The following is a 20,012-nucleotide window of genomic DNA, read 5'->3' as shown; positions in this document are numbered from 1 at the left end:
CGTTATCCTTAAACCAGCATGTGTGTGTTACCTGGCGTCTGATTGGCTGATCCAGTCCCACACGTGCAGTGATGCGTCAGAGGCGGCAGACACAAGTGTCCTGTACTCTTTAGGATGCCAAATGTGATGAGTGACGGCGACAGCGCCACCCTCAGCTTGACCAGACAACTGTGGGGAACATACGGCGTGGCCGCGGTGCTCAAAAAGCGGGATGACGTCATGCGGTTCCGGACCCCATGAGGATGTGTCGTAGATTTGGACCACTCCGCTGAAACCTGAAATTAGCATGCAAATGAGTAAATGTTAGCACGTTCAATGCATGTTTTCAGACTTGTTTTTTTACACTAATATTTCCAACAACAAAAAAATACTATAAATACGTACAGTACCTGAAACTAATCGTCTGGTCTGTAAACGTATAAATGCGTCTTTGGGATTCAATGGGTGAAGACAGTGAGGTAGAAAATGATGTAGAAACTTCATTCTTGAAGCCATATGATGTATGTAAAACACACATTGAAAAAAAGGCACTGTCTAGTCACAAATTTTAAAAATGGACTACAACTACTTTTTAAAGTTATAATAGTACATCAACATTTACACAGTATTAGTGAGGTGAATACAAAATAGAAAAATGTTTTTAACTGAATAGCCACAATTTTCACGTAAATCTTTTGAAAGTAGAATCTTCCTTCTGCAGAGCAACGTGATGAATGTAAATTACAAATTAAAAAAAAAAAAAGTACTGTATAGTCGGACTCAAGATGTAATTAACTACTAATACATAAAAGTAAAAATACACAAAAAATGATATTGTGTTAAATACAAATTGTAATATTGAAGTGATACATAGAAAAATGTTCGTAAGTAGCAGGTAATTAGATAATTAGATAATTTTTCTTTTGTAATTTACTCAATGCATTTGTTGGATTCAAATAAACACAATTACTGCGTACTGTATTGTTGTTTTTTTTGTTTTAAGTTTTAAAATTTAAATTAAGACAATGTCTTTTGATTCGAGTTTGAAAATTTTAAAAAAGTGCAATAATTTCAATTACAAAATATATCTCATTTAAGATGTTTATTTTAATTCATGCCAGCCATTTTAATAGTAAAAACAAAAAACAAAAAAAATTATTTTCGAGCAATTTGACTTACCAGTCATTTTTTCTCAGCTGAATGATCAAATCAGAGCTGTTCAATGCCATAAAAAAAAGTTTACATCAATTATTTAACCTCAATGACTCTCCCCTAGGGTTTAGATTGATGTCCTATTACATCAATGGCGCTTAAAGTAAAAACAACAAAGTGTTTTGTGTTGTAGGAAATTATATTTAAATATGACTTAGTGAAAAGTTAAATATGGAAATACACAAACAATCTTCATGAACAAATGGGTGACCTTTTTTTTTTTAATCTGACCTGAGACAGCGACAGTGTCGTCCAGGGCGGGCGCCCACGACACGCAGACATCATCCTCGTCGCGATGCGGCGTGCCCACCTGCAGCTGAGCCCGACCCACAATGCTTGCCGGGCTCCTGGGGTCCGACGCCGCCGCCCGGCCAGATGACGACAGGCGGATCAGTCTAGACCCGGACGCGTCCGCCCGCCACAGGTCGGAATCGGCCGATGAGGGCGTGGGCGCCACTTGAGAAGGGGAAGACAAGCGTGTGTCCACGGTGAGAACGTCGCCATTGGTACAGGCAGCCAGGAAGACAGCATCGCTTATAAAATGGAAACTGCTCAGACGTTTCTCACAGGCCGATGCTGTTCGGACAAAAGCAAATAGCAAAGAATTAGCGAAAACGCACTTTCAATTCTAAAGTCTACTTGAAAGAGGAAAATGAAGTCACATTCATTAAGATTGCTTTTTAACCAAAATCATAGGTCTTTTTTCTTCATTGCAAAAAGTATTAGTGTAATTTTTTTAATATAATCCGCTTTTTTTTTTTTTTTGCCACTGGGGAGCAATCTCCTGGTATACAAAGGGAGACAGAAGACGCTATCGAAGTATTGAGTTTGAACTGTTATTATACTCGCCACCAGGGGGGGCACTCACCACTAGTAACCCCAATCAGGCATGTTAAAATTGTGTTGGTGCAGTATTCTAACAATCCGAGCTTGTTGCTGTTACAGTATCTTGAAAATATGTTAGTGCCATTTTTATTTCAAATCATAAAGGCATGTTGAAGGCATGATGTTGCTGTGCCCAATTTGAAAAATGTTAAAAAAAAAGAGAAAAAGTCCACGTGACATCTTTCTGAATAAATATCTGATATTACAACCTCAGCTTTACAATCCTATATACATTAAAAAAAAAAAAAAAGAAACTGCCAGCTAGGTATGGGCCGATAACCGTAATGGCAATATATCACGATTTTGAAAGTCACGGTTGTTTCAAACCGTCCAAATCTGAAAAAAAACAAAAAAAACAATGGCGGTCCTTGGTAGGGTTTGTCTTTTCATGTCAATGGCGCTTAAGATGTTTATGGATAAAATATGAACTTTTTACTGCTGTTTTCCAAACAGATCTGATCTAAAAAAAACAAATAACTCGATCTATGGGATCGATCGGACAGCCTTGTAAATATTTACCAAGCTGGTAGAGCGTCTGTTGTGTGGTCAATTGCGTCAGCCTGATGTCACAGACCCGACATCCGTGAACAACCTCCGGCTGTGACGAGAGCCGGGCTGCCATCTTCGCGCCATTTGTGCTTTCCTTCGAACCCTGGACGCTTGCCACCTTTGTGATGACATCTAGCGCCCACAAAACCGGCGTGAGCTAAAGGCAAATTCACAATAACTTTTGAATAGTTTGGATGACATCATAGTTTACACACCGCTGTCATCGCCCCCAAGGTTCCAGACTTGCAGGTCTGAGGTCAGCCCATCGTTGGTTACGATCAACCTTTCAAAATAAAACAAGAGAACAATAGTTACATTTGGAAGGTCAAGAGACGAAATGTTGATTTAGGCACTTCCTGCTCACCTTGTTCCCGGGACATGTTTGAGGACGCTGACAGGACCTGGAGAAAATCCACCGTGGAGCACTTTAAAATCCCGTTCGGCACAGAGACCCTGAATACATCATCATCATGAATACACTCACACAAACAGGAATGAACAATTTCATACGTACTACACAAAATTAACAAACACGGATAATCATAAACATCACACATAAGCAATCACAAATAAATACACGCTGAAAATACGTAAATGTATATGAACACCCACACAACAACAAACAAGACGCACAGAAATGCGTAGAAAAAAAAACACACACATGTAAATGAACATGCGTGCACCCACAAACATGAACAAACACGCACTCCAATTTTTTTTAATTGTAAAACTCCAACCACGCCACAAGGGCTGCATTATTGCTAATTTTATTTACCTTCTTTTCTTCTGCAAACAGTTTTTGAGGCAAACAGAGCTCCAAAATTTCATTTTTTGTGGACTTGTTGAAACCGGCCACACAGATGGCTGAAAACAAACAAAAAAGGTACTGCTGTTAAATTTGCATCATGTCGGCGGCGCTTGTCATACCTTCAAAGCTTAATAGCACTGTCATGTGGCCGAAAATGGCACTGCAGTAAACAGATTTTTGTTATCAGGCCTAAACCTCCAACGACAGTTCGATTTTTTTTTTCAACAAATCTAAATCCATTTGTCTATTTTTAAAAAATATTGACCAACCCAAGGAGTTGAGAATTTTGGTCAATGATGTAATAGCATTTTGGGGGGGTCTCCTGGGAAAGTGTTTTTATTTTATTTTATTTTATTTTATTTTTTTTGGGGGGGGGGTACAAGAAAAATAAAACAGTACTCGCAGTGGAGTTTTGATGCAACATAATTTTTATTTTTACGTGAGTATTAATGTTGAGAAGAAACAGTAAATTAATTCTACTACATTGCTCGTGGCTATCTATTTGGGTTATTGGAAAATAGATTTTGATTTTTTTTTTCAAATAGTTTGTTAAATGGTGAAGAATATGTTACATTGTGATACGAAATTAGCAAAAAAAAATTCTTGCTTTTCAACATCGGTCTGATGACTTTTTATATCAACAGAACTCATGGTGATTCTGTTGTGCTGTTAACCATTTCCTGGGCCTGGTATAATCTGAATTTACTAAATGTTATCTTATAAACATTTGATGTTTTATCTAGATATTAAATGATAGTTCAGCAATTGCTAGATTTAAGTTAGTCACCAGTTAGTACTTTGAGTAATTAATCAGTTATTATACAATTATTTTTTACTTGTCATTTTATCATTTATTATACTATTTATTTTATATTATTGATATACTCGAATCAAATTTTTGGCTCACCTTTAAATGTGCTCTTGATTTGTCGCCACCAAATCACAGTACATGAACTTAAAAAAAAAAATGGAATCTAGCAAAAATAAAAACGTAAAACAGGAAAAAATGAGTACAAAATGTTCCAGAGCATTTTAATGTTAAAAAAATTATATATAAACACTTCCAGAAATGATTCTGTAACATTGTACAGTCAAATTTAGAGAATCGTTATCTTTAAGAAGAAATTTGATGAAGTTTTCAGAAAATGTTCCAGAATAATCTCCCCAAAGGTTCAAATATAGTGTATTAATAGTAATTACGATAAATTTTCAATTAACACAATGACCAAATTCTGAACAAAGAAGAAAGATGCACACGCTGGTTCAAGAGACAATAATTGTCTACAAACTACAAGTGTAACATCCAATTACTCACATTTAAGACTTTGTCAAATGTTGGGGGTTTAAGTATTCGGTAACTGGTATCTGCATTCTTGAAGAGTACCAATATCTTAAAATAAGGCTGACATGAGCCTAATACCGATATCTAGTATTGGTACTAGTCTATCCATTATTAAAATAATTGTTGGATATTTCCCTTGCGGTAACCTTCTGTAATAAAGTTACAAAAAGGCAGAGAAAATACAAATCACATGAAATGGTTGTTAGGAGTTCACCAGAGCGAGAGCCCAGGCTGAGTCGGACGGCTGCGGGGGCAGGACCCATCCCGGCGGGATGGTTGTGCCCTCGCAATGATCGTCCGGCACCAGGAAGGCATCCCACTGTCTCCGCACGTGAAGCAAAGCGTGCAACGAGGACTCCGCTTGGGCGTAGTACTCGGCAAACGGCTGCAGGGCGGCGACGGTGGGCGTCCCCTCGCCGAACAACATGGCGTCTATTTTCTGTTTCTGTCGCCTCTCCCTGTCCTTCCTGAGCGCCCGTCGCTCTTCCTCCTGCACGCTGTCCAGCATCACCGTTAGCGCCTTCTCCTCCGTCGTGTAGATGAGCGTCCTGGCCTTGATGATGCGCCGCAGCCCGTCCAGTTGCTGCTGGAACACCGCATCCTCGCCCTCACCGGCGCTCACCCCCCTGCGGGCGGCGGCTTCCTTGCGCAGGCGCCGCAGCTTCTCCAATGAGCGCAGGATGTCCTGCATGCGCTTGATGTCGCTTTGCTTCTTGCGTACCTCGCACAGAACCGAGTCTGCGGCTACCTTTAGCTCACGTTCTTTCTTCTCCTCCTCCGCCTGGTGGATTTGGCGCAAACGCCACTTGTCCACAGCGCTCTCTTTCTCGGCCCGACGCGCCTCCTGCTCAGCTTGAAACATCTCCGCTTTTTGTTTACTTTTCAACCGTCGTCCTCGCACCTTTGCCACATGCCGCTTTGTCGCTTCAAACCCGTCCGCCAGAGTTGACAGTTTAACCTGGAGGTCCTGTTTTAAATGTAGGGCATCTCCATAAGAAGCAGCCCAGGCGGTGTCATCCTCATTTACATTGTCTGTGAGAGTTTTGCAGAGCTCTGACAACCGGGAAACGAGACCAGCGGCATCGCATAAAATGGCCCCAAAGTTTTGAGAAGATCCTGACTGTCGCTTCGGAGCATGTTTTTTAGTCTCGCCAGATCTCCTTTGTAAAAACTTGCTTAACCATTGTTCATCCTGCTTCCTCTGGAGAGTGATTTCATCAGGAGGAGGCTCAGGGAAATGTTCACTCAATGTCTGGAAGTCACTATTTGGTGGAGCCCAGTTATAATTCTGGACCACCGGTGAATATGCTGGAAGTGGAGGTGGAACGTTGGGGAAGTAACCCAAAGGAGGAGGTTGTGGTGGTGGGAAAGCAAAAGGGAATCCAGGAGGAGGAGGAGGAGGATTGGAGGATATTTCATAGCCGTAGCTGCTCGGTATACTTCCGCCAGTTGGGTAAATTCCAGGATTTAGGTGACTCCTAGGTGCACCCCGGTCGTATGTCCAGTCCATTTTTTTTCTTACAACAAGCGAAAAGGTTTTAGCAAATGGATTTACTCACTTTTCCCTGATGTCCACTCAATGACTCGGGTGGGAAACTCCAGCTGATACACATGAAGGTCTCTGTACCTGAACGACACAGGATAATGATTTTACAGCTTCTATAAGAAATATTACTCACGACGTCATCAATTTATTCATTGCGGTAAGAATATGAGAAATCTCAAATGACGTTACTTTGAAAAGATATTGAGGAAACTTAGGCCATTAAATAAAGCAAATAGCACCGAAATTGGGGAGGTTAGGTAAACGCAGTGATGGGCTTGTAAGATATATAACACAAGAAATGGTTTTTATAAGTCGATACAGTATAAGGCAAATTTAGAACAATTGCGAGCGGAGTTTAATGTGCAGAAGCCACAATGACCTCGTGTTAACATTATCACGCCAATTTGTTCGTATTTCCTTGCTGTACTCGTTTTTGGTGGCCAAACAAAGAGTTAGCTCTTACCTGAAAATTAAAAGCAAAACGTCGGTGACTTACGTTTTCAATGATTCAATAAACCACTCGTCTATAATATTGTCAGAATCGTCCATCGTTTGCCTAGCGTTTATCTTTGTAGTCACTGTCATTTCCGGTTTGCCTCCTAGGTTAAAGCGCCATCAACTGGCCTGGAGTATGAACGGGTAGTCACGTCCGTAAACACTTACGCTCATCTTGCGAATAGCTGAAAATGTTACTTCATTTTCCCCAAAGGTATTTTCTTATTTCACGTAAGGTGTTTTTATTAATTTATCGATTTCCAATTTTATTTATTATTTTTTTTTTTTTTGACAAAGTCTATACACGTCTGAATCCCAACCTTTTCAACAAAACTTCCCTGAGATTCCTGTGGGATCAATAAAAATATCCAAGGACAAAAAAAAGGTGGAGATAAGTGATTATTTTATTATTTTTATTGAAATTCAGCTGATCGGGTCGGAAAAACAACACAATTAGGGATGTCTACTTGTTAGACTGGTCCAAGTGTTTAGAAGTTGGTGATACTTTATATTACAATGTTAGTTAAGCAGCGTCTCATAATAGTTTGGTTCGTTAACGTGTAAAGCTGGCGTTTGTTGTAGAGTTGAAACAAAACTCCCAAAAAGTCAAAGGCAAAAATATAGACATTATTATTACAAATACAAAAAATGTTGTGATTTTTGCTGTTCATATGCCGACACATGGCGGCAGAAAGATGTGTCCATTTTTTTTTTGTGTGTGTAGTCCAAGATGATGGTTTAGTCCAGGTGTCTTGCGCACACCCATCTGAGCTGCGGCTCCATTAACACGTCAGTGGCCTCCAATGCAGTGAACCAGCTGCACTGGCAAGCGTATGCCTGCATTCCTCGCCTCTTCCTCAGCTTGGCCTTCAACTTCCCATGGTCAGGCATGTTATTCCTGCGTAAACATAAATACAATCACAGTATGTAGTTTGAAAATTTTCATAAAAAAACTCAAATATTGATTCACTTGAAAAGTTTTACATACAAGTTTAATAAATACTGTAGCTAAATAAAAGTTTAAAAACATTCATCCATTTTCTAGAGCCGCTTATCCTCTCGAGGGTTGCAGGCTCGCGAGTAAAATATAAAAAAAAGTAAATACAATTACTATTCTAATTCCAAACATTTTGGGGGGGAATTGAATTTGCTTTTGAAAACTGTGGCCTATTTTCACCTGAGGAACAGGTAATCGCATGAGGAGTCCCACTCGCAGTCGTCAAACGTCACAACCCGGAAGTCACAGTTTGTGCACCTCAGCTGGTTACATGACCTACAAGCACATGCCTATTGGTAATTGGTCATACCAATATGTTTTCAATCTGATAAATCTGACTTTGGCACCTTTTGGATGCAGCCGTTCCCACTCCTTTTACAATGGCGCTCCCACCGAGGTAAACCGGACAGCACCTGCATGGAGGGAGAGCAGACATTAAACTGAGAGCGGTTCCTGAATATTTGGGTTAGCTCATTTGGCGCACTTTCTCCCTCCATGTTGAGAATGAATCTGGTCGTCCCGATGTCTTTTGGTAAACTGTGCAGTCTGAAATGAAACATGCAAAAATAAGTAAAACCAGGTGAACTAACATCCATCAATAATTGTTATTGTGTGTTTGTAACTGCATTTGCAAGGGGTCGTTGAAAATGAATGATCTTTTTAGAAATAACTTTCGACATTGATAGAAAAAGCCTTTTTGCACTCAGGTGTTGAGTTGGGATGTGGTAGCTGCTAGGATATCTTATTGAAACGTTTTAAAGTAATCACCTTATCCTGAGACGTACCACTGTGGTCTTCCTCCTGTAATTCTTCCAGGAGAGCGTCAATATCCTCGGCGATGTTACTTATCTTCTGTCCACATCTGGTAGGCAGAATACATATTCGTTACAAACTACTGCTACTAAAAAAAAAATGGAATCCAAATAAATATACAATGTTGATTATAGGCGTCAGTACGCCAATGAAATGTCATTTTCCTATTAGCTTTAGCCACGTTAGCAATGTTTACCCGACATTCCGGAGCTCGGTGCCCTCTTTACCGGATTTCCCTTCCCTTTTGGAATTCGCCGAGCTAACGGAAACGTTGCGACAAAATTTATGTTCCACCTCATCCAACAGATCGTCCAGGTCGTCTTCCATGATGGCTGGGTGTTTTAGACGCTAACTAGGTCGCCATTACGACAACATTTGATGTTGCTAAGCAACGTGAGTAAAAGGCGGACCTGCTTAAATGGTCCTTCGAACTAAAAAAACACCTATATTCTCTTACTTACCTTGGAAAAATAAATTTAAAACAACTGTATTATTATGAATTTTTAGTAATGTTAATACTTCAGAAGTCTTGCATGTTGTTTTTATGTGCAATGCATATTATATTACATTCAATAATTAATTTATTTTGAAACTACAAAAGGAAGTGCGATCGTACCAGTTTACAAATGACACTTGAATCGCCTCAATGCGGGTCAACAACAAAAAGGGAGGCTAGGATACAATTTGAAATAAACTGTAGTTCTTAATTAATCAATAGATAGTTTAGTGGCTTTTTGCTACATTAAATACTACATTAAATCATCGCTCAAGTTTGTTTTGAAAGTGACAAGTACAGCCAATCCAGTAGATGGCAATTGTTTTATATAAAAATATATTAATAAACAAACCAAATAAACATGGAATCACTTGGAAACGAGTATACGCAAATATATAAGACAAGAGACAAATCGTTCAAAAGGATATTCGTTGTCGGCAGGATTCGAACCTGCGCGGGGAGACCCCAATGGATTTCTAGTCCATCGCCTTAACCACTCGGCCACGACAACTGCTGTGAAAATCTGAGAGCAATGTAAATTCTTATTCCGGATCTGCGTACGCCTTCGATAAACTTTTGTGTAACATTTTGAGTGACCAAAGTTCATTTAGAGAGGAAATTCACAAATACATTTGCGGTTGTCAGATAACGCAGAAATGTAATGATAATTTTCGATTAAATCATCAAATACGTCATAGTCAAATGTGGAAAAACCGGAATAGGTAGATTACCTACTACATCCAAATCGTCTCTAATTTCGAAATTTCTCATTTTAAATCAGGCAAAATGACTTCTGTTCCATTCATTTAAGTATTCAGTTAAAACAATGTGTACAGTACTGGGGAAATTTAGGCTTTAACCTCATGATAATATTTGTCATCTATGTAGCATCATGATTACCCACGACATTCAAATGTCTCAAATTTCGTCATTTCTCATTTTAAATCAGGCAAAATGACTTGCGCTACATTCATTTAAGTATTCAGTTAAAACAGTTTGTACAGTACTGGGGAAATTTTGGCTTTAACGTCATGTCATCTATGTAGCATCATGATTACCCACTACATTCAAATCGTCTCAAATTTCGTCATTTCTCATTTTAAATCAGGCAAAATGACTTGCGCTACATTCATTTAAGTATTCAGTTAAAACTGTGTACAGCACTGGGGAAATTTAGGCTTTAACGTCATGATATTATTTGTCATCTATGAAGGTAGCATCATCATAAAAAAAGTCAGTTGTGGAAAGCCACTCTAATTGTAAAGAGGTTTTAAATACACAAATTATGTATAAGGAAAAACACTGCCGAAATTATATTTACTTCTATGAAGTACAATTTCACCAAAAACAAAAGAGGTTTAGTTTAATTTCAAAAGCATTTAAATGCATATTTTGGAATTCCTGAACAGAAGGAAGGTAGGTAAAATTTGTTTTGTAACCGCACAATATTTAATGATTTTAGCCCATCAATAACCCCCACTTCCCCTCCCCCCCAAAAAACCCTTAAAAGTATTTATCTAAAAATAACACACTGTCAGGTTCATTCGTTAAGACATTTGTAAGAAACTGTACACATAAAAGGAGAAAAGGCAAACTTTTTCCAGCTCAAGCATGAGGGGAGCGAAGAGGAACTGGCCAAGGTCAATTCTAGAGCGCTCTGCCAGCCTCTCCGACCCCTCTCTTTTTATTTGATAGAGGTCCCTAACTACATGAAGGTTCCGGCCCTCAAAGGGGCCAGAACCTAGTGCACTTGTCCTATGTGTGAGCATGGTGAAAACTAATACATGTATGATAAAATATTATGCGTAGCAAGATATTATGCAAAATATTTTGTCTGTAATATATTTTGAAAATCACAGCTGCAGGAGCACTCCAACAGGAAAGCTTGAGCGGCCTTCCTCCTAACTTGAGACAAAACAGTGAAAAAAAATTTTTTTCTCTCTACAAGCAGTGCACTCATTCTCACAGCACAGCATTTCTTAATTGCAAGCAATTATATTCTGTAGCAAATTTATAGTCACGATAATCATCCTCACCGCAAAACATTTCTTCTTTGCAAGCATTTCTATATTGGAGCAAACGTATAATCACTACATTTACAATTATTTATGTCAAAATTAACAGTTATTGCAACACAATCATTAAAACCAAAATTTGAAAACCAAATGTCAAAACAAAATTAAAACGACCGTGAAAAATCCCCAATCTATTTGAAGTTTGGTACACGCTGGACTCTCTTGCTAGCCATCGGCGATGCACGAGCACAGATGGATAAGCATTTACGTGTACATTAACGCAGCGATGATCTGACACCTGTCTCGACTTTTGGTCAAAGAAGTTGGGGACATCAGACAAACATAAAATCAATACATAAAATCACAATACGTTTCATATTTATGGTTAATTTAGGCTGGAAAGTGGTATGTAGCCTATGGATTTTTTTTTTTTTGATTTGCTGGTAGTCAATATGAACGCCATCAATTGCAACCAATACAAGTTCATTTGAACGAACGAGATGTTAACATGAAGATCATATATTTCCTGTTCACTCTTCCTGCTTGAAACGATTTCTGTTAGGTGGGATTATTCTATTTTTTCCCAACATTCTTTTGAACTTTATCGCGCCACTCCCGCCTGACAAACTCGCTGACGTGCACCGCCATTCGATTATCCTCCCAGATACCCGAGTTCATCAACACGAAGAGCATACGAATAAAAACATAAATTTTTATTATTCAGATTTTTTTTTTTGCCTTTTTTCTTTATTTTATTTTTTTTTACATTTTTTTTTTACATTTGTGCAGATGGGGCCAAGCCTTATATTTCATGAAAAAGACATAAGTGCAGATTTTTCCATTTTGAACATGTTTTTTATAACACTTTTGTGTTCTAATTTTAACGATGCTGATTTTTCAACATTTTTTTTCAACATTTTTGCGTGTGGATGGATTTTGCAGAAAAGGCACATTGCAATTTTATTACAATTTTGCATCTCAATAGGTGTAAATTATACGTTATATTTTACAATGCAGATTTATTTTAACATTTTTGTGCAGACAGAGATGAGCTTCATAATTTGCAGAAAAGAAGTGTTGCAATTTTATTGTTTTTTTATGATTTTGCATTTTAATTGGTATTGATTATACTTTACACACACACACACACACACACACACACACACACACACACACATACATATATATATATATATATATATATATATATATATATATATATATATATATATATATACATATATATATATATATATATATATATATATATATATATATGTGTGTGTGTGTGTGTGTGTAAAGTATAATCAATACCAATTAAAATGCAAATTCATAAAAAAAAGAAAATTGCAACACTTCTTTTCTGCAAAATATGAAGCTCATCTCTGTCTGCACAAAAATGTTAAAATAAATCTGCATTGTAAAATATAACATAATTTACACATATATATATATATATATACATATATATATATATATATATATATACATATATATATATATATATATACATATATATATATATATATATACATATATATATATATATATATATATATATATATATATTTTTTTTTTTTATATATTTTGTGCGGATTAAGCCAAGCCCAGTTTTTCATGGGAAAGGCACGTTTGAAGTTATAAGCATTTTGTATTTCAATATATTCCGATTATACACTAATGTTAAAAAACCTGATTTTTTTCTTTTTTTAATTCTTTTGTGAATGGAGGCGAGCTCTGCATTTTGCAGAAAGGACATGTTAGAAGTTTATTATAATCTAGTATTTCAATAAATGTAAATTATAGTACATTTTTACAACGCATATTTTTCAGTTTTTTTGTTTTTTTTCTCATTTAAAAAGAATTGTGAGGATGGAGCTGAACTCCATATTTTGCAGAAAAGCATGTTACAAGTTTATTATCATTTTTCCTTTCAATGTGTTAATTATACGTTAATTTTTACAACGCAGATTCATCCTTTTTTGTGGATTGAGGCGAGCTCTGCATTTTGCAGATAAGGCATGTTTCATGGGACGATAGCCGGATTGGCAATATCAGAAGTGGAAAATGTGAATTCTGTCACTTTACGTTGACTATTTCCTCGTGACTATGTCACTCGCGCTCTCTTATCCTATGGCAAGCGAATGAGATCATACGACGCTAATTCGCCTTTGTTTCGAGCTACATCGTACGCCTTTAGAATGCGTTTTTTACACCGCTTTTTACGCCCGAGTGGGATCGGAGACAGCGTTGAAACGCCGTTCTAGAAGCCCGGCAGCGACCAATGTTTATTTTGAGAAAACGCCCGGCGCCATTTGGACCATTAACGTTATCCTTCAGCATCAGCAACGCTAGTCGGCGTCAAAAATAAAAAGCGCCCTTCGTTCCAAACGCCGTCTGGTGTTTTTCAACATGAACATCGGCCACCGCTAGCCGTCTAAAGCGGTGTTTCGCTAGCGATCGCTGACATTACTAGGCGCAAAAGCGATATATTCTAAACTCAAAACAAACATGAATTTGTGGCGTATGATTTCATCCACAATGTAGCAATGTTTGTTATTTTAACAATGCTGTGGTAAATATTTTGTTAAAAGTACAACAGTTTTCATGATGTAGAAAAATGGCAACTCACCCAAAAAGATGTTGAAATTATGTTTTGTGAACTGTAATTTCAATACCGTGATATTGCGATATTTTTGCTCAAAGTTATTGTACTGTCATAATCTGATATCGTCCCACGCCTATTTGCAAGTTTATGATAGTTTTGCATTTCAATACTTAACATTTTTACAAGTTTTTTTCTTTTTAACATGCTCCATATTTTGGTAAGAAGGCATGTTGCAAGCTTATGATCATTTTGCAATTTTTTTTTCCCTTCCCTTTTTTAATGAACTTTTTTTGTGTAGTCGAGTTCTGTATTTTGAAGGAAAGGCATGTTGCAACTTTATTATTATTCTTTTGCATTTCAAATGGCATCTATTATACGATAATTGGAACAACGTAGATTTTTCCATTTTTTTATATTTTATTTTTTCTTTTTTTTAACATTTTGTGTAGATTTAGCCAATTCCTGTTTTTCATGGGGCTATATTTCTTTGAAAGGTATAGTCAATAGTCGCTACCTTGTTTTTCCCCCAAACATTGTCACTTTTTTTCGGTTTAAAAAACACATACCGATAAACACGCATTACTTTGTCTTCCTAAATATTTGGGGAATTTTACTTTATCCATGTCTTCTTTTATTGTTCTTGCTATATTTTTATTATTTTCCTCTAACAAGCTGTATTTAAATTAGGTTCATTCCTATTTTGGTTATTTCCTCTGCACTGAATGTGCATCCTCAGTGCATTTTATTCTATGATTGACTTTCTTATTTCTTTTGTGTTGCATTGTACAGTGAGTTCTCGTTTTTCACGACGAATGGGGACCGGAATCCCCCTCCACGAAGAGTGAAACCTGCAAAGTAGCGCCCCCGCTTTTCAAATTAAAAAAAAATAAATACATTTAAAAAAATAATGCTTAAAGTCTTTCTTCTATACATATTATCTAAGACAAATATTACTGCAGTACACGTTTATTCAAATCTTAAATGATTAAACCTTATACAGTGGGCCCCCGGTTTACGAGATTAATCCGTTCCGCGGTTGGGATTGTAACGCAAATTCGCCCAATGGCGAGCAATCCAAACTTTTGTTGATTAGCACATAATAACTGTATATACGTATTAAAATTTGGTATCAAAATAGAATAGTAGGTGGTATTTATATATAAAATACATGTATACAATAAATAACATAATAAAAAAACTATACAAAGGATTTATTTACCTTCAAAGTGGCGTGACATGCTTGTTATTCCCATATTCCCTAGTGAGGGTAGCCTAGGCAAGGCTCATTTAGGCTTTTTCGTATTTCTTGATTATCTCCAGCTTTGTTTCCATACTAATCACCTTCTTCTCTCTTTAACATCACTAGCAATCTTCGGACCCATGGTTAACCAATTCAAGTTTGAATTAAGCACTAAAATACACAATACAAAAAGTAGATGATAACAATGGAGAGTTTACACTTGAAAAAACATTTTCTTTTCAAAGAAATCGAGGAAAGAGATTTCCAATGGTCTGCTGAACGTCTGCTCCATTGTGCCTCGACAATGCGCGTGCCTTTGCTGTGGGTGCGTTTGATGACTAACACGCCACGTCCCTGTGGGTGTAAAAGCGGGAGTTGGGGCGGGAGTAGATTGCAACTCCACAGTTGCCGTGCCGTGTAACTCATTGAACGCATCCCAGCACATGTTGTAAACAGGCAGAGAGGAGCAAAGATGACGTTCACCATACTTTTGGAAATCTCTTCCAAAACAAAATGGTATTCCAAGTGTACACTCCAGTGTTATGTTTGATCATGTACAGATTTGACTAATTCAACATCTAGGCCGCTGCTTTTATGATCGCAGCTGCGCGAAACTTCAAAGGAAAGGGGGAACTGGTCACTTACTGTACAGTGTATAAGGTTTAATCATTTAAGACTTACTTACAAATGTGTACTGCAGTAGTTCCACATCCGTAACAAGTGCATTTATAGTTACCTTGTCTGTCTGGCAAGCAAGAAACCCTCACAGGGTGTCACCGCATTACAGTATAGCTTAAAATCTGCGAAAGGCTGAGGGCTCAAGAATCGAAGCACAAAGTAAAAAGGGATCACTGTACTAGTATCCCTTGTTTAGAAGGGACACAAAATGGAGATCCAAGAGCAGATTCTCAAATCTTGTCCAGAGATTCAGTGAGTTTTGCCCAAGATTTCTTTTGGTCTCGTGAGAGCTTTCGTGATTTACACTGTGGGGATAGAAACACATGTTGTTTACTTTGCTTTGAAATGTCATGATTAAAAACACAGTATCACACTCAAAACACACACACACACACACATTATAGCAAATGTCAAGTTATATATTTTTATAAAATATATAGAACATATATAAATCCCCAAATCAAATGCATTTTAACACATTGTATATTTAATGAGTAAAACACTTAATAAACCTGTCACTTTTTTTCCAGGCAGACGTTTGCTAACTTTAAGCTCACTTATGTTTTATAATGTGAAATACCATAGATGGGCTAACAGAAATCAGCAGATACAATTAACTTTTAAGACAACAGCAATTTTAACACAACTAGAGCAGCAGCACATTCTGTCTAATTTCCATTCACCGTGTGTGTTACTTACATGAATCGCCAGGGAGGCGAAAACTGCCAGTATCATAAAAGAAGAAGCAATAATGATGATTTTCAAATCAATTTTTATGAGTCCATTTGGTATGTTGATATCTTTGGTAGTTTGGCAGCCTGTTTATAGAAACAAAATCAAGTTTGATATTAAATTAAACCCGAGAAAATGGAATGGATTTTGTATTGAAAAAAGTGGGAGACGCGTTTTGGTGAGTCGAGCGTTTCATTTTTAATGTTTTTGTAATTTTAGTTTCTTCACATTCAATTAGTGGTAAAGAAATAAAATGACGCTCTTATATTAAAGTGCGATTTGTAATATGTTAAAGCTTGCCTGCTTTTGGTGTCACATTCTGTCTGGGTTTTTCCTGTTGTGGCTTTTGGAGTTTGGAGTTTGACTTATTTTGCTTTTGGGTACCACTTTCAGTTGCATTTTGACTGTACATTTAAAACTGGAATTTTTAACTCTTTCAGTGCCAAGCGTTATCGGAAAAGGAAACCTCTAGCGCGTTGGTGTATTAAGCATTTTCACTGACCTTTCAAGGCCAACAGAATATTGTGTGCTACAGTGTGTCTATGAAAATATGGGTGCTGCCATATGAAAGATCGACTTCCATTCAGTTAGAATTGATGAAGTTAATATCTGTGTTATATGTGTCGACACACTGTCATCCAATGGTCACAATTAGCACTACAGTGCTCAATTGTCTTATATTGAGTAAGCATTTGTCAAGGGTGTCAGCTCTTCTCCATAAAAAAACGCATTTGACCAGAATTATATTGTTAATTATTGTTATTACTATTTTAAAAGACGAGCATTCTCGTCCATGGCAATGAGTTAAACTCAACTCGACACCCCCCAAGTTCGGTAAACGTAAATGGAAGCGCAATAGAAGAATGTTTCCGGCGATTCATACCCAACATCTTGAGGAGAACCTTTTCATCAAGGTTCCGCTCGCCGACGGGTGCGTAGAGGCGACAAGAGTACAAGCCATCGTCGCTGCATGTCAAATTGGGCAGCATGACGTCATTTGTGACGTACTCGAGTACCACCTCCCGCTTCTGGCCTTTGTAGCGCGTGGCCAGCCCGTCGGGCAGGTCGCGCGTCACCAGGCCTCGCCGTCGTGGCTCCGCCGAATCACTGTACAACTGCATCCGTCAAATCAACACCATTTAGTTAATAGCTGAGGAAAGAGGTGTGATTCGCTTTTTTGTTAAGAGTTATATATAAAATGGTCAGACAAAAAAAATAAAAAAGCCAATAGAAAATGTACATTATCAAATAGTACTTTAATGTTTGTTGGATGAATTTCACCATTTCCCGCTAAAATCTGTCAATTAAAATGTATTGTTTACTTATTTTACTTTGTAAAATGTTGAGTCTTTTTTATGATTTAGGTTGTCATAAAATTCATCAATTTTAAAGGGACAATGTGTAAGATTTAGTCTGTTTTTCATTAAAAAGTAATAAATGATTATACATTTAAAAGAATTGCAAATAAATGTGTTCTAAACAACCAACAGTATGTTTTAAATATAATCGTAGGTCTTATTATCATTAAATGATATTACAATGGGGGTGGCACTTCTCTGGAGGCTGCCATGTTTGTTATAACCACGGAAAATGGTAATGCAGCACCTCCTGCTGTCCATAATGAAAAACGGTTGAAATCTTACACAGTTAAGGGATTTTAAGGGAACATAATTTTTTCGCGAAATATGGACTTGGACTCTATGTACTTTTAATAATTTCAGTAAAATCCTTTTTTTGTTGTTGAAATCTTACACATTTCAGGAATTTTAAGGGAAAATCATTTTTTCGCGAAATATGGTCTTGGACTGTGTACTTTTAATAATATCAATAAAATCATTTTTTTTGTTACTTTCACTTTTGAATGTCCTAATTATTTCTGCATGTTTTTCACTCCTTCAATCCAAAAGACATTTTTTTGTGTTGCTACCAACTAGGTATAATTCTAGTTCTAGTTCTAATGAATATTGCCTTTTTCCACAAAGGCAATATTCATTCGAATTTTATGTTTAGCCTAGTGGGGGTGCATAAAACACATTGTGAATATTTAGGGGTTGACTTCCCCTTTAAGTATTGTTTCGTAACTTCATGAAGCACGTATGAAACGCTGTTCGACATAGGACAAAAAAACTGCATGAATAATCATTTAGGAACAATTATAATGCATATGTTTGATGTTATTGAAATGTATCAGTAGGTGAATACGATGAAAATAGTTCTAAAATGTCAAAGTCCACTATACAAAAACCTTGACGAAAATGCGCACTCACGAACAGGGAAAACGAAAGTGAAACTTTAAACAGGCAAAAGAGACAATTGCGAAATAGTCGGACAATATTCGAGCCTTTACCTTGTGCCAGCTCACAAACAAGTACTGCACTCCTGGTTTGAGTCGAGCTGGGCATGGTAACGTACAATTAGAACCCAAAACGGCTTGAACAATATGCACGTCCTCACTTCTTACCCAGCCACCATCTTGCAAAAAAAAAAAAAAAGAGAAAGAAAGTTAGACGAATATACGCAATCGATTGATGCCGTGTTTTCTAAAATACTTACAGAGTGACAGTAGGAGGAAGGTCATAGAGACGGTGGACATTGTTGACAGCAAGTTGTACTTTATACTTATACTCGAGTCGAAAAGGAGCGGTGGTATTTAGAGTTTTTTTTTTTTTTTTGGGCGTGGCTAGTGGCAAGCGAAACGCGGGGGTGGAATGCGAAATAGTCGAGTGTTGTTTTAACAGTCGACCAAAAAAAAAAAATACAAACTAAACACATTTTTACTTCAACAATCCAGGCCAGTATGATCTGTGCTGGAGATATGCGGTGCTGCACTTATCTCAGCACGTTCGCCATTCACTGAATTATGTTGGGAGACATGTTTGTTTTGACCTGAATTTATGAACCCATGGGAGTAAACACTCAAAACCAACAGACTCATCTCCTTTAGGGTAGACCATGTCTAAAACGCAATTTCGATCATTTTCGTCAAAAAGCACTACAGCTTCGCCAAAAGGACGCAAGTGAAACGTTTGGCTTGTACTACACGTAGAAAAACGTCTCGAATTTCAAATTGGAACCAGTTCCACTTTTACAGATAAACAAAGCCTGACTTCCTTTTTCCTGTTAGGCGTGACTAACTGTCGACTACTCCGTTAAATCACTTGATAAGATGAACGTTGACCTTTGTTGAGTGGGCTGTTTTAAAGGGACAGTGTCTAAGTTTTAGACCAGTTTTCATTAAAAAGGAATTGTTCTTTATGATCAACAGTATGTTAATCATAGGTCTAGTTATTAAATGATATTACATGGAGGGTGGCACTTCTCATGTTCGTTATTGTAATGGAGGTGTCGGAATAACGCCCAAACTTGTGACCTCCTTGAGAGGACTGTATTTTAGCACTGATTCACAGGATCCTCCATCTCACCAGGTTGTCTGGCCAGAACATAAAGACGATGCACACCCTCATGCCACTTTTTATTTGGTATTGTGGCGTGTGAATATATTCTTATTTGTTGGTATACACTTTCCTATTTGTTTATCTGGGTTTACTAACGCTTATGTCTGTATTTGTTTGTGTGTGGTCTCTGCAAAGGACAGCAAAGAACACTTACTAAACAAT

The 20,012-nt window shown here is 37.3% G+C and overlaps 4 protein-coding genes and 1 non-coding gene across 8 annotated transcripts in view; all 5 read right to left on the bottom strand.

Annotated features, from left to right (window-relative positions):
* wdr73 (WD repeat domain 73) overlaps positions 1–6,889 on the bottom strand; it is a 29,902-nt gene extending 23,013 nt beyond the window's left edge. For all 3 annotated transcript variants that reach the window (XM_088410239.1, XM_088410240.1, XM_088410238.1), the window contains exons 1-8: positions 6,818–6,889; positions 6,335–6,402; positions 3,401–3,489; positions 2,990–3,078; positions 2,841–2,908; positions 2,596–2,757; positions 1,423–1,767; positions 32–275 (exon numbers count right to left, since the gene is read on the bottom strand). In XM_088410239.1, the coding sequence (XP_088266365.1) occupies positions 32–275; positions 1,423–1,767; positions 2,596–2,757; positions 2,841–2,908; positions 2,990–3,078; positions 3,401–3,489; positions 6,335–6,402; positions 6,818–6,870 (1,118 nt within the window). In that variant the 5' untranslated portion in view covers positions 6,871–6,889. The remainder of the gene's footprint in view (positions 1–31; positions 276–1,422; positions 1,768–2,595; positions 2,758–2,840; positions 2,909–2,989; positions 3,079–3,400; positions 3,490–6,334; positions 6,403–6,817) is intronic.
* pdcd7 (programmed cell death 7) lies at positions 4,449–6,341 on the bottom strand. Its single transcript, XM_088410236.1, has one exon. The coding sequence runs from the start codon at positions 6,283–6,285 to the stop codon at positions 4,978–4,980; it is 1,308 nt and encodes a 435-aa protein (XP_088266362.1). The 5' UTR covers positions 6,286–6,341; the 3' UTR covers positions 4,449–4,977.
* A 313-nt stretch (positions 6,890–7,202) lies between the features above and the next one.
* Positions 7,203–9,561, bottom strand: cfap418 (cilia and flagella associated protein 418). Of its 2 annotated transcripts, none has more exons than XM_088410480.1 (6): positions 8,823–9,561; positions 8,582–8,675; positions 8,298–8,359; positions 8,161–8,253; positions 7,994–8,089; positions 7,203–7,714 (listed from the first exon to the last, which is right to left on the bottom strand). In XM_088410480.1, the coding sequence occupies exons 1-6, from the start codon at positions 8,951–8,953 to the stop codon at positions 7,555–7,557; spliced, it is 636 nt and encodes a 211-aa protein (XP_088266606.1). In that variant the 5' UTR covers positions 8,954–9,561; the 3' UTR covers positions 7,203–7,554. The 2 variants fall into 2 exon arrangements, with proteins under 2 accessions (XP_088266606.1, XP_088266607.1); XM_088410481.1 differs by having other exon boundaries at positions 8,161–8,226; positions 8,823–9,248.
* On the bottom strand, positions 9,552–9,633 carry trnas-aga (transfer RNA serine (anticodon AGA)). The gene has a single exon. It is a non-coding gene; the product is annotated as a tRNA-Ser (tRNA).
* A 3,089-nt stretch (positions 9,634–12,722) lies between these two features.
* cd83 (CD83 molecule) lies at positions 12,723–19,467 on the bottom strand. Its single transcript, XM_088410482.1, has 5 exons — positions 18,949–19,467; positions 18,743–18,867; positions 17,279–17,510; positions 16,363–16,481; positions 12,723–15,968 (listed from the first exon to the last, which is right to left on the bottom strand). Exons 1-5 carry the CDS (start codon positions 18,986–18,988, stop codon positions 15,894–15,896), a joined length of 591 nt encoding a protein of 196 aa, XP_088266608.1. The 5' UTR covers positions 18,989–19,467; the 3' UTR covers positions 12,723–15,893.
* Between the last annotated feature and the right edge of the window lie 545 nt (positions 19,468–20,012).

This window comes from Hippichthys cyanospilos, chromosome 3, assembly GCF_059441005.1.
Source record: "Hippichthys cyanospilos isolate Australia breed blue-spotted pipefish chromosome 3, RoL_Hcya_1.0, whole genome shotgun sequence".
NCBI lineage: Eukaryota > Metazoa > Chordata > Actinopteri > Syngnathiformes > Syngnathidae > Hippichthys > Hippichthys cyanospilos.
The sequence above is the reverse complement of the archived record's forward strand: the minus strand, read 5'-3'. Positions and strand labels throughout refer to the sequence as shown.